Raw genomic sequence first — 15,584 nt, forward strand, 5'->3', positions numbered from 1 at the left:
AAAGCTGCCTTTTTTTCATTATCATATTTGAGTGCAAGTTAAAAAATATGCGAGTTAAGAATTTCAGCTGTACAAAAAAAAATTGTTTGATTAAAAAGACTAAACGTTTGCTCCATGTATAATAAGAAACGAGCCCACATACAGGGTACAGGTGATCAATGACTTGCCACTTAGTTCACTAATTGCATTGCCATCAGCGCAGCGGCATGAGTGTTTATCAGTTCATCTTTGAAAACTCACTTATATTACTAACATATGATGTGGTAGCGCTATATTTCCAGACAGTAAATACACCATTGAAATGGCTAAATACTTTCCCACTAACATGCAGGTTTACTGATCAATCTATCTAGCCTATAAATAATCTGTGAAAATTGGGTTTCAGCAAACATATTTATAGTTTGCACATCACCAAGCAAAAGTATTCAGATTTGTTTACATCCTATTAACATATTGTTTCCATCACACAGAATTACAACAAGCATGTACAATGCAATGGTCTCGACATTATTAAAGGTAGAGCTATTGGCAATGCTCATGACTTTTTTTCATTTTTTTAAAAACATAAATAAATGGTATTGTCATTTACAATGGCAATAGGTGAGCATTAGAGAGTAGTAGAGAGTATTCGCGGACACAGAGCCACAAACACAGAAAGCCACACACACAGAGCCCCACACACACACACACACAGCCCCACACACACACACACAGCCCCCCACACACACACAGAGCCCCACACACACACACAGAGCCCCACCCACACACACAGAGCCCCACACACACAGAGCCCCACACACACAGAGCCCCACACACACAGAGCCCCACACACACACACACAGAGCCCCACACACACACACACAGAGCCCCACACACACACAGAGCCCCCCACACACACAGAGCCCCCCACACACAGAGCCCCACACACACACAGAGCCCCACACACACAGAGCCACACACACACACACAGAGCCCCACCCACACACACAGAGCCACACACAGAGCCCCACACACACACACACACAGAGCGCCCCACACACACACACAGAGCGCCCCACACACACACACAGAGCCCCCCACACACACACACAACGCCCCCCCCACACACACACAACGCCCCCCCCCCCACACACACACAACGCCCCCCCCCACACACACACAACGCCCCCCACACACACACACAACGCCCCCCACACACACACACAATGCCCCCCACACACAACGCCCCCCCCACACACACACACACAACGCCCCACACACACACACACAACGCCCCCCACACACACACACAACGCCCCCCACACACACACACAACGCCCCCCACACACACACAACGCCTCTACACACACAACGCCCCTACACACACAACGCCCCTACACACACAACGCCCCCACACACACAACGCCCCCACACACACAACGCCCCCACACACACACAACGCCCCCACACAAACACACACAGAGCCACACACACAATGAAGAACGGGGGGGCAGAAAAGCAAGCACAAAGAGGCAACAGGGGGTTGGGCCGGCAGAAAAGCTAGCACAACGAGGAACAGGGGGTTGGGGGGGGCAGAAAAGCGAGCACAAGGCAACAGGGGGGTGGGGGGTGGCGTTGTGCGTGGGGGGCTCAGCGGCAGCTAAGCGAGTACGAGGCAACAGGAGGGTGGGGGGCTGTGGGGGGTGGCGTGCGTGGGGGGCTCAGCTGCAGCTAAAAGGAGGCTCTTGGTGGTCCGATAGTCCTGTAGTCTGCCCCCGAACTGACCTGGTGAGCGCCGGAGCTTCCCTGCAGAAAATGGCGCCCGCCCGGGCGCTGAGCTGTTGGTGGTGGTGGAGCACGGAGCGACAAAACAGTCACTAGCTCTATATTAGCATTCGTGTTCGTACCAGAAGCCAAAATCTAATACACAAATGAGTAACAGTCTTATTGGGAACATAGGCAGCCACAAAGGCAGCCACAAAAAGGGGAACAAACAAACATTCTCAACCTGCACCGTATGAATAGAATACCACGTGCACATAATAGCTTCCCAACTTAAGAAAGGGGCTTCAAACACATGCCTCTCAGCCGACTGCGCTTCTTTCTCCCTATACTCCCAATGCAACGGTCTCGCCTTTGCAAAAGTTAGAGCTATTGGCATTTTATGACAAATTTTTTATTTATGTGTTGGTTTTGAAAGCAGATAAATAAATGGCATTGTCATTTACAATGCCAATAGCTTAATCTCTCGCAAATGCGAGACCTATTTCATTTGCACACACACACACACACACACACAGAGAGACACACACACACACACACACACAGAGCCACACACACACACACACACCCACACACACATATAGACGTGGTGAATGTGGTGGTTGTGGATGTGGTGGTGGTGGTGGATGTGGTGGTGGTGGATGTGGTGGTGGTGGATGTGGTGGTGGTGGATGTGGTGGTGGGTGTGGTGTTGGATGTGTTGGTGGATGTGGTTGTGGATGTGGTGGTGGTGGTGGAGGTGGATGTGGTGGTGGATGTGGTGGTGGATGTGGTGGTGGATGTGGCGGTGGTGGATGTGGCGGTGGATATGATGGTGGTGGATATGACGGTGGTGGATATGACGGTGGTGGATGTGGTGGTGGTGGAGGATGTGGTGGGTGTGGTGGTGTTAATGTGTTGCAGAGCATTGTGAATGTTGTGCAGCATGTTTATAAGTTATAAGTTATAATTAAGATAGTTGTTATAACCATTTGTCACTTTATATATAACCTAGAAAACAGTATATACATTTGACGTAACCTAATAAAAAGCAGAATTAACACCAAATATGTGTTCTAGTTTTGTTGTTTATGCAAGGAAGGGGGCAGTGGGGGGAGGTATAGGGTGGGGTGGGGTAGGAGAGGAATGGAGGTGCAGGGAGGGAGGGGATGGGAGGAGGGGGAGTGGAGGTGCAGGGAGGGAGGGCGTGGGGAGGGTGGAGTGCAGGTGGAGGGATGGGGTGAGTGAGGGAGGTGGAGGGATTGAGGGGAAGTGAATGTGGGAGATTGGAGGTTGAGGGAGGAGGGAGGGTGGTGGGAGTGGAAGTAGAGGGAGGGGTATAGGAGGTGCAGGGAGGGAGTGGAGGTGGGAGTAAAGGTGCAGGGAGGGGGAGTGGAGTTGGTGGTGGGAGTGGAGGAAAGGGAAACAGGAGTGGAGGTGGAGGGGGTAGAGGTCGGAGTGGAAGTGGAGGGAGGGGGAGAGGAGGTGTACGGAGGAAGGAGGGAGTGGCAGTGGAGGTGGGATTAAATGTGCAGGGAGGGAGGGGGAGTGGAGGTGGTGGTGAGAGCAGCGGTGGAGAGGGGGGATTCGGCATTTTGACTAGCACATTACACTCGGATCTCTGCATTTGTGCCCTAAAACATGTAAACTACCCTGTCAGCACTACACCCTGGGAGTCCCTGGACATACACAGATCTCTGCAGCAGGTGCCTTAATCCAGTGTAACATCTTAAAAGTGCTACTAAATGTCTAAGCTGCGGTATGCAATTCTTGTGGGAAAGGAGTGTCACTTTCACAAGTGCGGCTCTCAAACTACCGATTTTGTTTGAAGCAGAGGTCAGCCATGCCTGGGATAAAACGGATGGGATGTCCCGGGACAGAAAAGGGAGATGCGAGATTCAATGAGACCGTTAAACTATCAGAAGTAGATACAGTCATGGAAGGTGCGTGTATCCCGGAGGGGTGTGCCTATAAGCAGTAGCGCAGCTTGGATTCCATAGGCCCTGGTGTGAGCAAGGACAATGGTACATTGGAATGACGCTTTCATCGTATTATCATGCAATTATCAGAGTTCAGTGGCCCCCTCGGGGTTCTGGTGCTACTGCACCTGCTGCACCAATGGCAGGAAGTCATGGGGTTTGAATTGCTGCAGGATCCGGGTGCTAAAGTATAAGCTTCACATAAAGGGCGGTAAAGACATGGGGCCACCTTTCTGCGGCAGTGGTGGGCAGGGGGGAGTGCTGGAAGGGCATTTACAGTGCGAGGTCTCTGCCATGAGCACCCACAGCTGTGTCTGTGTTCTTGCAGGGTGTGGGAGGGCTCCGAGGGAAGGGGGGGGAGACACAAACAGGCAGACTCTCCTTTGAACCTCAGCCCCGCCTCCGAATTCTTGCGTGCCCTCGCACCCTCCTCCAGCGCCCCTCCCCCTTCAGACCAATTTACACATCCTCCTAACGGCTCAGAGGGAGGATTTGACTTAAAGAAATATTGGTTTAACTCAGAGAGGCCCCGGCTTGGGGGACACCGTTAAAAGGCCGACTAGAAAAGTGCGCATTTGTGATGTTTAAAAACACAACTTTCAGGGGAAGCCGTGGTATACAGCTATGGTTTCACAGAGAGCACACAATGATGCGTCGTGATGAAATAATATTATGATTAATACTCAAGATACAAACAATTTTAACACCTTATAAAAAAAACTACAGGCACACGTTTGTATATTAAAGGAACGAATTATAGCGATAACGAAAACATTGTAAAAGCTGAATTACAATTATTCAGATCATTATTATTAGTAAAGGCAGCCGTGCTAATAATCATTATAATATCATACAGTGTCATTGTTGCTAATATTAGGTTACTGCATGGCGCCCCTTCTTCCTCTGGTATGGGGGTCGGGGGCACAAGCATGGATTACACAGTCCCACGAAGCGCCTCCCGCGCTCAGTCCCATGTAGCGCCTCCTCGGCGGTTAATGCCGTGAACGCCCCATGCACCCTCTTGGTCAGACTGCGCCCTTCCTCCCTTGGCTCTTCGTGATATTTCCCTGCAGTGATGATTCGCACCCTCCCTGCAGCATGTCTCCTCCCCAGCGCCGGAAAGCAGTGATCGAGGCGCTGTGCTGGACATTTTGAAGGGCGAGCGCTCCCTCAATTTCCAAATGCAAATACCTCCCCCCGACTCACAAAATACAATTTGTCGAATTTTGCATTCGAGGGGTGCATTTAAAATGTGTAAACTTCAGTTATGGGCAGGAATGTGGACATTCCTGAGGGGGAGAAGGTAGGCGATGAGGCAATAAGCAGTCACAAACTCGGACACGATTATGGGCATTTTCCCACAACTGATCAACGAGTAAAAGTACACACGTAAAGTACAAAAGTAAGTAAGTGCGCTTCAAAAATGGAATAAACAAATAAAACGAATTAACTAAGTCTATTTCTAAAAGATTCAGAAAATAGACTCATCTCGTTGGCATGGAAATCCTTTGGGGGTTGCCCAAACCACAGAACGCCACAGACGCCACCGGTGTCGTAGCAAGGGTGCGCTGCCATATGCCCCTCCTTCCCCCAATCCAATCTCTAGTTTGTTAGTAAAAACAGTCGTAACTCTCGTGCAGCGGGCCCGCTTACACGCCTGGGCCCCGGTGTCACTGCACATGCTGCACTACTGTAAGCCCCGTCCATCAGTCCACCTTACACGAGAAGCCGCGACCCAGAGTTAAGCCAAATTGACTGGGTGGCTCCTTAAAAACCGCAGAGCCATGCGGCTGCTCCCACAGCCGAGATTAACATCTCGCCCTAATCGCCTTCCTGACGTACATATGCTAATGGTTCGAGCCCAGGGCGATTCTCAAAGCCGCTGGTGGTATTACAGCTGAGCAAGACAAAGGGCCATTCATTCGACAGCCCACAACTAGGAAGTCTGGTATTGACGTTTTCTACAGTAGATCTAAAGCAGGACGAGCTGAGGTCATAAAAATAGAATACTCTGTGCTGGGAAAGTCACTGCGTGGGATTTTTTTTAAGAAAAGGGAAGGAAATAATGACAAGCACGATCAAAACTGAACGTAACTAATGTTTCTACACATTACAAATGGAATCCCAGAATAAAAAATAAAAACAATACAACCCTTGCACATTTTCCTTTAAACAGTAACGAGATAGTCAAACTTTTAAAAATACCTGTTTCTATTCCCAGTTAATACTGGTGGCACAGTTTTGATGCACCCATGCACCAAAGTGTTTTAAACAAGAAATTGCGCACAAGCAGAGAACACCACCATCTTTCTCCGAGGCGATGCAGAAATGCCTCGGAGAAAGCACGGTCATTTTCGCATTCGGGGGGGTGGTTTTCTTTCTCTCCTCTTCCCATTGGCTGCAAGGTAAAATTCCAGCCAATGGGAAGAGGAGAGAAAGAAAACAAGAAAGAACCTTAAAAAAACGCCCCGAATCCGAAAAAGACGGGGCTTGGACCGAGTGACGCCCCTCTCCTCCAATGGCTGGCCAGCATTTACTAGGCCAGCCAATGGAGAAGAGGGGGGGGGTTCCAAGCCCCCTCTAAGAAACATTAAATCTTCGGGCTCCACCCACACTGCTTACAACAGTGCGACGGAGTCCTCGACCTAAAAAATGGGATTTCATTACTACCCAAATACTTTGAAATGTTTTTACAGTTTACTTATTACTAGCTATTTAAATGCTGCATGTTGGAGAAAAATCCTGCCACCTACAGCCTTTCATTTCACACTCTTTGTATAGCACCTCAGATAATTCACTTTAAAAGATCCTGAAACTCTGCAGTCTGAGAAAGAAAAGTTACTGTAAGAAGACATAAACTGACTTCTGACCTCTGTCTCAGAACACAGAGCAAGTGTGACTGTATATAAACAAAATTGAAAGGCGCTTTCTAAATGAACAGAACACCTGTTATTTGTCAGCTTTATAGAAGGGGCATGTAGACTCTAAATATAGCTCGCCCTGATAAAATCTGACTAGACATAGAGAGTTGGCGAGTAGATTTCTTGAGACCTGAATAATACATTTTATCTTACCCACCCACCATTTTGGATACTGAGTGCTCTGTAGCAATTTCACTCTACAGCTCCCTGGACATTAAATAAAAAAAGAATACACATATAGAGAAGGAACAATATGGGTAGATGAGCGAAAAGAGGCTCAGGCCAGGAAGCGGGTTTAGGAAATATATATTTAACATGATTGGAGGGATAAAGAGGAAAAGAGATTGTAAAGGGCAATCAAAGCGAGACAGGGAAGACAGATCAATTGGGCAAAATAGGTGAAAATATAGGGGGAAAGAAGCAAATGAGATAGGAGTAACAAGAGAGACTAGAAGCAACATGGATCAAGACAAAGACAAGCAGAGGGGATATAGATGTGGAGGCTATCTTGGCAAAGTAGAGATGAGGGCGGGAGAGAAAAAGTGAGATAGAGGAGAATTGATCAAAGAGGCACACGACATGGAAGGAAAAAGGGAGAACTAAGCAAGACAAACGTCAAAGGAAGTGAAGACAAGGGGAAACGTCTACCAATGGGTAAGACGAAAGATGAGACAAGTAAAAGCATTCAGATGGTATAGGAAAAAACATTTGAAAAGAGCAAGAAGATGATACAAATAAAGTTTCAATGTAAAATTAAATGTGCGACTCTTAAAGAACCCTACCCTTTCCACGTAATGGCCCTCAAGAATAAGAAAATCTTCATAACTAAAATACAAGAGCTTTCTGCCATCTGAACCTCAAGTCTCGAGACTGTGTTCCTTATCTTCTTTCCAATTCTATCCAAAATATCACATTCTCCTTGAAAATATTCTCCTTAAAACTAAACGATGGACAGATATTAACCTAGTAAAATAGTAGAGTGGCAAAGAGAATTTGTTTGTCTGGATTTTATATTTTGCAAGTCGTATGATTATTTTTATCTGGTGATGTAACTTACTTGTGTCATTGATTCAATACTGAAACACATTTTTAATTAAATGGATATAGTGTTTTCATGCTCTCTCATCTACAGTGGAAAGGTAACAAAGACCCAAGACAAACCATTTTGACGAATATCTTCATAGTGCATTGGCCCAATAGGCCTTTTCATGGCCTCTTCCTCCTCTTCTTCCCACTGTTTCCGCTGCAGCTCTCTCCTCATATCTTCTGACAGCAGGGTCTTTTCTTCAGCATCCGGGCTAAAGAAGCGCAGAATTGAAACGGGGCATAAAAAAGAACTTTAACTAAAGGGTTGTAGGGCTATGAGCCTGGATACGCCAGGATTGTGACAACTAGTGTACAATTCTATAATACATTTAACAGTTATGTGCTTTACTTGATTGCAGAAGACTTAGTCCTACGTCATTCTCTGCAGCTGCTGCGAGTGACTCCAATACACTCCATGCTCGTAGCAAAAAAAATTACATTATGTCACTTCTGACACTCCCCAATGCCAGTATTGCATGACGTTACATTTTGACATTTCTACAATTTAACTAAGATGCTTGTATAGTTGATTCGGTTGAAAGATTTGATGACTCAAATTGGTGTTTACCATAACATTGGCTAATGTGCAAGATTTCTCTCTCGCTAAATTATAGACCAGCTGTATGAGGCCAGAAGTCAGCCTTTTCTAAGTCTAGGCTTCCTATACTCTGTATTGTCTTGGTTAAGACATAATCACTCATTTGTACAGAATACTATAACAAATAAATAACAAAGTCAGAAAGAACCTAAAATAGCAAGACACTTCGAAGGTGACTAAGCCTATGGCCGATATAAATTATTGATGACACTTTCTGACACAGACCTCCCCACAAGTGACAGCAGCGCTTTGCCTTCAGTGCATCTGAGCGCGCAGTGGGTAAGGCTGCCGCGTAAACAAAGCATTTTGCAGTATTTGGTCTCGATTTGTCAGGCTCCGGGGAAAACCTCAAACCCCAGACATTTCTAAAATGTACAGTCCAGGGCAAGCCAAGGAGATGTCACTGGTCTGAATCCCAACATGGTCATCCTCCAGAATGCCTTGCAAATATCGAATTAATACTAGCTTGCCTGCACCCCAAGCAAGGAGTCGGTTGTTGTTTGAATATGTTTGTCTAAGAAAACATCCAAATAGTATTTTGCTGCTTGCTGGGGCACAGCAAGCAGCCAAGCACTGTTTTTTCCCTTAGGATTAGAAAAAAATAAGCAATGTTTAAAACTTTGCTGAGGCACAGATGTGCGTATCTGTAGTATGGATTTTATCTTACACTATACATTTTTTACTAGAGTCTGGCTCCATCATTTGGATAGAAAAGCATTGTCAAATAAAGAAGTTGTGTGAAACTGAATCAAGAAGTTGGGATTGGGAGGGGGGGGAAGTAGAACGCAAAGTCCATTGCCTTCTAACTCCCACCTCCTAGTTCGTATCTTCTGTTGACAGGTTTAGAAGGGTGATGGGAGAAAGGGTAGGAGGAGCTGGGCTTCGCCATCTCTACCACCTCCCTCTATACCTCCACAAAGAAATATGTGTAGGTGGGCAGTGCTATAAAGGAGCTGGGCAAAGTAATTAAAGCTCCTCCCATAGTTCTGCCCCCAACATTCAGGCACCAGCTCGCTCCTGGAAGGATCTCAGGTGGGCGTGGGATCCCTTGGTTTGCAACCAGTTCAACTGTGTGAATTTGAGAACATTTCTGGAATCCTCTCAAAGTGCTTGCCATTTAATTGAGAGAGATGCAAACTACCCCACTAAGCCTGTAGAAATGTCTTCCTCTTCTGCAGAAAGCTTAAAGTAACAGTTAGGTAAAATCACAACTAGCGGCTCTCCCACTTGACATTCTTACATTTCTATTACTTTCGCGTTCGCTGAAGATTTCAGAAATTGGATGATAAAATGTATATGTGGTTTGCCAGGGTCTGGTCTGGGGTACAGGGCTCTGAGCATCTGGTCTGTTTCTGTTAGGTGACCAAAGTCAGGTTTTAAGGTGATTGATGACTTCCTGCCTTTATTGGGATGGGGAATGCAGACAAAAAGGGGATGAAATGGGAAGGTAGCAGCTGGCCATATACTGCACCTCATGTCACTACATTAAAGCATCCAGTAAGTCCAAAAAGCTCTCACCAAAACAGTTTTTCCCAGTTGAAGGTTATACACCGCATGCATGGGATGTTTTACAACGACAGAATGCAGAACACCTTCATCACTTACACAGACTGGATACATCCAGCCTAGGCAGCCCCAAAAGAAAAGTTTGACATTAGTAAGAAAATCCCCTCTCAACTTCATCCACCCCCACCAAATGCAGCTTTTGCTAGTTTTCAGAGGTCTAGACTTTGGTAAATTACCTCAAATGAGTCTCTAGTGTTTACATCAAAGAACGCAGCTGGATGAATAACCTTCTATAATGAATAGAGGGAGTATTTCCTATTCAGGACTGATCTGCATTTTCTATTATGTGATCCATGTGCTCCACACACACTGTACTACATCAATGCCCAGTTCTAATTTGAATTGACTTTCATTCCAGAGAGACGTTTGTGGAAGTCTGCCCAAACAAATGATGTGAGGACCTAGGCATACTCCTAAAACAAATGCAAACAGGTACAAATACAAGCATGCTACTCAAAGCTGTACAAAGCATGGACAATGATCTTTTTTGCAGTTTCTTAAACTTACAGGATAAACAAATGAGAAAACAGACTGTCACATTTTAATGTGCAAATCAAAGGCAAAACAAGGACTCGCTGGTAAGTAAGCAGCAGCAAATATTTTACAATAAATGCGTTCTGCCAAGTTCAAAATCCAACTGAATGAACCCAGCACAATATTTTTGAGCAAACTTTAGAAGAAAATTAGACAAAGGTGAAATTACTAATTGTTCTTGCAAAAAAAAAAAAAAGAACAAACACTAAAGAGTGTACTGGCTTCTTCCAATGCTCTTCGTCTAATTATAGCTTCATACAGTTGAATGCGTCTTTTTCGGATTAGTACAACATATTTTGATTGGGAATCGTAAGCTAAAAACTTTGCTTTGATTTGCCATCAAGTCATCAGTAAGGCTTTAGGTGTATTTTTGATATCGCCCCAATTGGCAGGGAAGTTCCCAGGCACACAGCTACTATACTTCTTTTGCCTATACAACACTTTAAGAAAAACAATTACCTCTTCCCCTGCAGTTCTTTATCCATTTTCAGCAGGAGAGGTAAGTCTTTCTTCATACAACGTCGGGACCTGCCCAAGGTATCCAGGTAGTCTACCCTGTAGAAAAAACAAGGGGGATTAGGAACGGTCGTCGAGAAGGGCGGCCTCCTTACACTGCCAGGGAGCAGCAGTTTTTGTCATGTTATTACGTTTGAGTTCTGATTGAAAATAAAGACCTGCTTTTAACTTTAACTGTAAAATCGGTAAAGAATATAGTCCTCTGGTGCATTAAAAAGTATCCTAAACTAGAACACTGATCAGTTGCCTACAGATTAATTGTGGCACTTACAGGGCCAAAAGAAAAATTTGTCACGATAACTATATAAAGTAGCAAACTTGAGATTAATGAATCCTACTCTGCTCCCTAAAGCCAGTTCCATCTTCCAGTTACAAGCACTTCTCATTTATAGATAACCCATATTATAAATTATAGCAACATGCTCCAAAGACAGAAACACCTGGTGAAATACTGTTTGACCAAATGTTTTAATTAAATATATTACTTTGGCATTAATAACACTTAAAATTAGATAAAACCTTTAAACGATGCCAAGTGCTCTCAAAGTTATTTAGACTTTTTATTTTACCATTTGGTTTGTATAATACTTTTTACCAGATTGAGCCACACAACATGCTAAGTGACCAATAACAAAAATTCACATCTGGCAGAATATGGCAATGAAAAAAACATCATGTAAGTCTGAGTATTCTCATCCAAATACAAGTTGAGCAATACTTGATCCTACGCAGTTATTCTATTTAATATCCTCTTTCCCATTTTCATCTGTTTATCCCTTTCTTCCCATTCCACTGCATCAATTGCTTGAATTTTGACAAAAGCGATCAAATATGATGACGTCATTGCTGCAGGATATAGAAAATACCAGTGGATAAAGTTTCAACATGCTACCTCAACGAGTCTATTTGATTTTGCCTAAGTGTATTTACCTGCACATAAATATGTTTTTACTTTTACACAGGCACAACCTATGGCAGAATCCAAAATATTATGACAATTGGACTGAGTAAATTAAGTCTCTATGAGATGTTGCTTAAGGTCCTCTCTACCAGTCAGATACTAATAACACAACCTCAAATAATGTTGGTAAACCATAACATACAAGTTGTCTGAATCAGTACCTAACACCAGCAAATCTGAAGTTATGCACTATGCCTTTAAATGCAGCAGCTCATCCAGAATTTAAGATACAACCAACAAGATGCAGACTTAAATCATATAAATGTACAAAACACTTTCCAAAGGGAATCTCTGGAAGAGTAAAAGAAATATATAACCAAGGGAGAGGGATGAGAGGCACCCTATGATCTGACAGGCCATGGTTACCTGTAATAATTGTTTAACAAATAATATTAGCTAAAAAGTGGTTTAATTCTACAATGCTGTCATCTTTAACATAAAAATTTGCATGTACGGATAGTTGGATATGTGATTTGATTTTTTCATGTACCTGGCTTACCTGCAATAGGTACACAAGTATTGGCCTTTGATCTCAGTTTGATTGCCACACTGGAAGAAAAAATAATGATCTCTACTGGTAATTCCCCAGACAAGGATGCAGGCATTTCCTGAACTAGCTAACAATAAGAAACAGGTGAGCCAAATGCATTGCTCGGACCCAGACTTATGCATCTTGCTAAAATGAAAGTGGGTGTTTTTTTGCTAATCTTAATTACTTAACATAAAATCTAAACAAAAGCCGTCAATAAGTGGAAATTAGTGCAGCATTAGGAAAAGCTTTTCCATGCGCTATGCCAACATGTGGAAATGATGTGCACTGCCCTTAGATGACTGGGAAGACGTGGGTATGGTGTGGGGTGCTATATCCCCATGATTATAAGATATACATCGACAGTTTTATTTTTGAAGTCTTTCTGATTCCAATGGCTAAGAGACAAATACTAATAATTTAAAGGGGTATGCAAAGGCAACCTATCCACCGAAAGTTAAGTTTGCGCTGGACTGCACCCAAAAGGCCTATGTACCTGGATGGAGGACATCTCAGTAACCCGAAAGAGCTGTGAACAGACTAACATAGTACAGGGCATTATGTTTTTTCCAGAGAAAATCTCTCTGGCAGCACCTGTGCACAACCACTAACTTGATTTATGTAATGCTAAATGAAGCACTTCTGCAGTTTTACTGGCAAATGACAAGTAATATTATCTGATTTCAGTTACTCAACTTTCCTACTTCAATTTACTGACCCATTGTTGGATTTCGTATACAAATATGGAGTGATGAGCAACTAAACAAGCATTTGCAATGCAATAGGTCTCGCATTTGAGAGAGTTAGAGCTGTTGGTGTTGCAAATGACCATGTCTTTCACCTATGTGTTTTGGTTTGGAGTGTAATGGATGGTTGTAGGTTGTTGTGGAAATATGTGGGTTGTATTTGAATTATCAGTTGTGGTATAATGTGTACATTTGTGGTGTTTTGGAGGCATGTGGTGTGTTGTGGAATTGGTTGTGTATTTGAAATAGGTTTGTGTGGAATTATGTGATGTTTTTGTAACTGTGTGGAGTTGTCTTGTGTGGCATTGAGTGTAATTATGCGTATTGGAACTATGTGTTATGGTGTGGAGTGCATTTCTGTGAATTGCTGGTATGAGGTGTGGAGTGCATTTATGTGGGGTGTATTTATATTTTATTGAATAGAGTGCTGTGAAGAGTAATTATGTGGAGTGGAGTGGCAATATGTAGAATGTAATTATATTGAGTGGTGCAGAACTGTGTGGCATTGAATTGTGATGGGTGGAATTTTGTGGCATGGTTTATAGTGGCACTATGTGGCAAGGTGTAGAGTAGTATTTTATGGTATGGAATTATGTGGTTGAACAGGGATCTCTAGTGGCATATCTTGTGTGGTTCTAGAATGTCTTAATGGCTCACACCAGTGACAAGAAACCGTGTGCTGGGGATACATCTATTGTCACCAGTGTGGCTCTATTCAAGAAGATTGTGGGATCAATAGATGCCAAAGAATAAATCAAGTAGAGCTTACCTGTGCTAATCCATGCAGTGGCGTAGCAAGGGGAAGCGGTCTGCACGAGTTGGGGCGGGGGAGGGTAGGGGGGCCTGGGGTGAGGGAGCATCACCAGAACCCCCACTTCCCCCACCCGTTCTTCGTCGCGGCCGTGGGGCACCAAAGGCAAGGAACACCACAGGCAGCAATGTGCCTAGCTACCCCACCGGGTCCATGCCTTTTTGAGGTTTCAGCAGCTAATGTTGCCAGCCACCCTTAAACGCAATCACAAGTATTTGTAAAAGAACGCTTTCCTTTGGTTAGTTAGTTCTTAGCTCTCCCTCCCATATGAAGATCCTCTGATGAGAACAAAAGTAAGCCTTCAATGTTCATGACTTCAAGGAGCACAATGGCTCCTGTCGAAGCTTACTGAACAGGTGTCTTCTCTGCTGGTCTTCAGCAGTAGCACCAGAGAGCTCTATGCGAGCAGGCAGATGAGGTAACCGACACTTGTTATCGAAGGGTGCAGGCGTACGCTCATAGCACTGTTTCATGTACCCGTAATTACCAAACTGTAAGTGCATCTAAGGACGTAAGAACTTGGAGCCGTTCTGGGCGCAGCACCCAGAAAAACATAAATGACAATTTACAACACAGTTAGCAGCTCTGAAATTAAAGAGACTGAAAGTATTTTTGGTAAGCTTGTAGATTTTCTTATACTTTGCTACCCAGAGCCTCACACCAGCTTCTGTATTTCTTAGCTTGGGATGAGCCCGGTTTAAGCTACTTTCATCACCTTCCAACTATAACATCGGTAAACCCGTCCATACTACAATAGAGGCTCAAATTAACTAGCCTAAAACTGTCTTGAACAGTGTGTGCACATAAGAGAACATCAAAATAAATGTAATTTGGCTAGGTTCCTAAAGTTTAGACAGGTATACTTGAGACCAGGTGGCGATTTAGAGGATACCCGCTGGAATTATGAGGCAGGGGAGGACCAAATTATGTGGCAGGGATTACCAAATTATGTAAAGATAAGACAAAATATGTGACATAATGCAGCACATCTGGCGATTGTATGACCTCATAATGTCATTTTTACACGTTAACACTATCTGGAGAAAGGTTTTATTCCATTAGTACCAGCCCGACACCAAAACACTTCAATCTACAAAACAAAGATTAACAATCAACCTTTAAGAAGGGCCTTTTAGTACCCCACAACACGTGTTGCTGCGTTTTAGTAACTTTTGATCTGTTGGAGCTAGAAACATTGTTCAAATCTGCAGATTACGCATGGGTTATGATGGATTATGTGGCAAATACTGAAAATCCATAAACATTGAGGCTGAAAAATTGCATAATTCCAGTGGTCCATCAAGAGTGATGGCCATCTGAGGTGAAATTAAGCCTTATTAAACTATTTTATTTGCCTATATGGGGTTACATATAGTCTATATTTCAGCTGTTAAATCCAGAAGTTGGCATTACACTAGACTAGACAGAAGGGCTGGCAAAATCATGACATGTGCCCAGTCACCTGAGCATGAGGACATGGCCCTGCAAATATGATGAAAGAACACAAGGAAACTGGCAGTTCTTTTGTAATTTAGTTTTTAAGCAAGTTCAAGAAAAACTGAAGGGGCAAATCTGGTGGGACCTGCTTCTGTGCAAG

The 15,584-nt window shown here is 44.0% G+C and overlaps 1 protein-coding gene across 2 annotated transcripts in view; it reads right to left on the bottom strand.

Annotated features, from left to right (window-relative positions):
- Positions 1 to 15,584, bottom strand: part of LOC147672947 (coiled-coil domain-containing protein 174-like) — a 74,551-nt gene that overhangs the window by 21,645 nt on the left and 37,322 nt on the right. For both annotated transcript variants that reach the window (XM_086947907.1, XM_086947906.1), the window contains exons 6-7: positions 10,884 to 10,979; positions 7,802 to 7,938 (exon numbers count right to left, since the gene is read on the bottom strand). In XM_086947907.1, coding sequence (XP_086804033.1) covers positions 7,802 to 7,938; positions 10,884 to 10,979 — 233 coding nt within the window. The remainder of the gene's footprint in view (positions 1 to 7,801; positions 7,939 to 10,883; positions 10,980 to 15,584) is intronic.

This window comes from Lissotriton vulgaris (genome assembly GCF_964263255.1).
Source record: "Lissotriton vulgaris chromosome 9 unlocalized genomic scaffold, aLisVul1.2 SUPER_9_unloc_2, whole genome shotgun sequence".
Taxonomy (NCBI): domain Eukaryota; kingdom Metazoa; phylum Chordata; class Amphibia; order Caudata; family Salamandridae; genus Lissotriton; species Lissotriton vulgaris.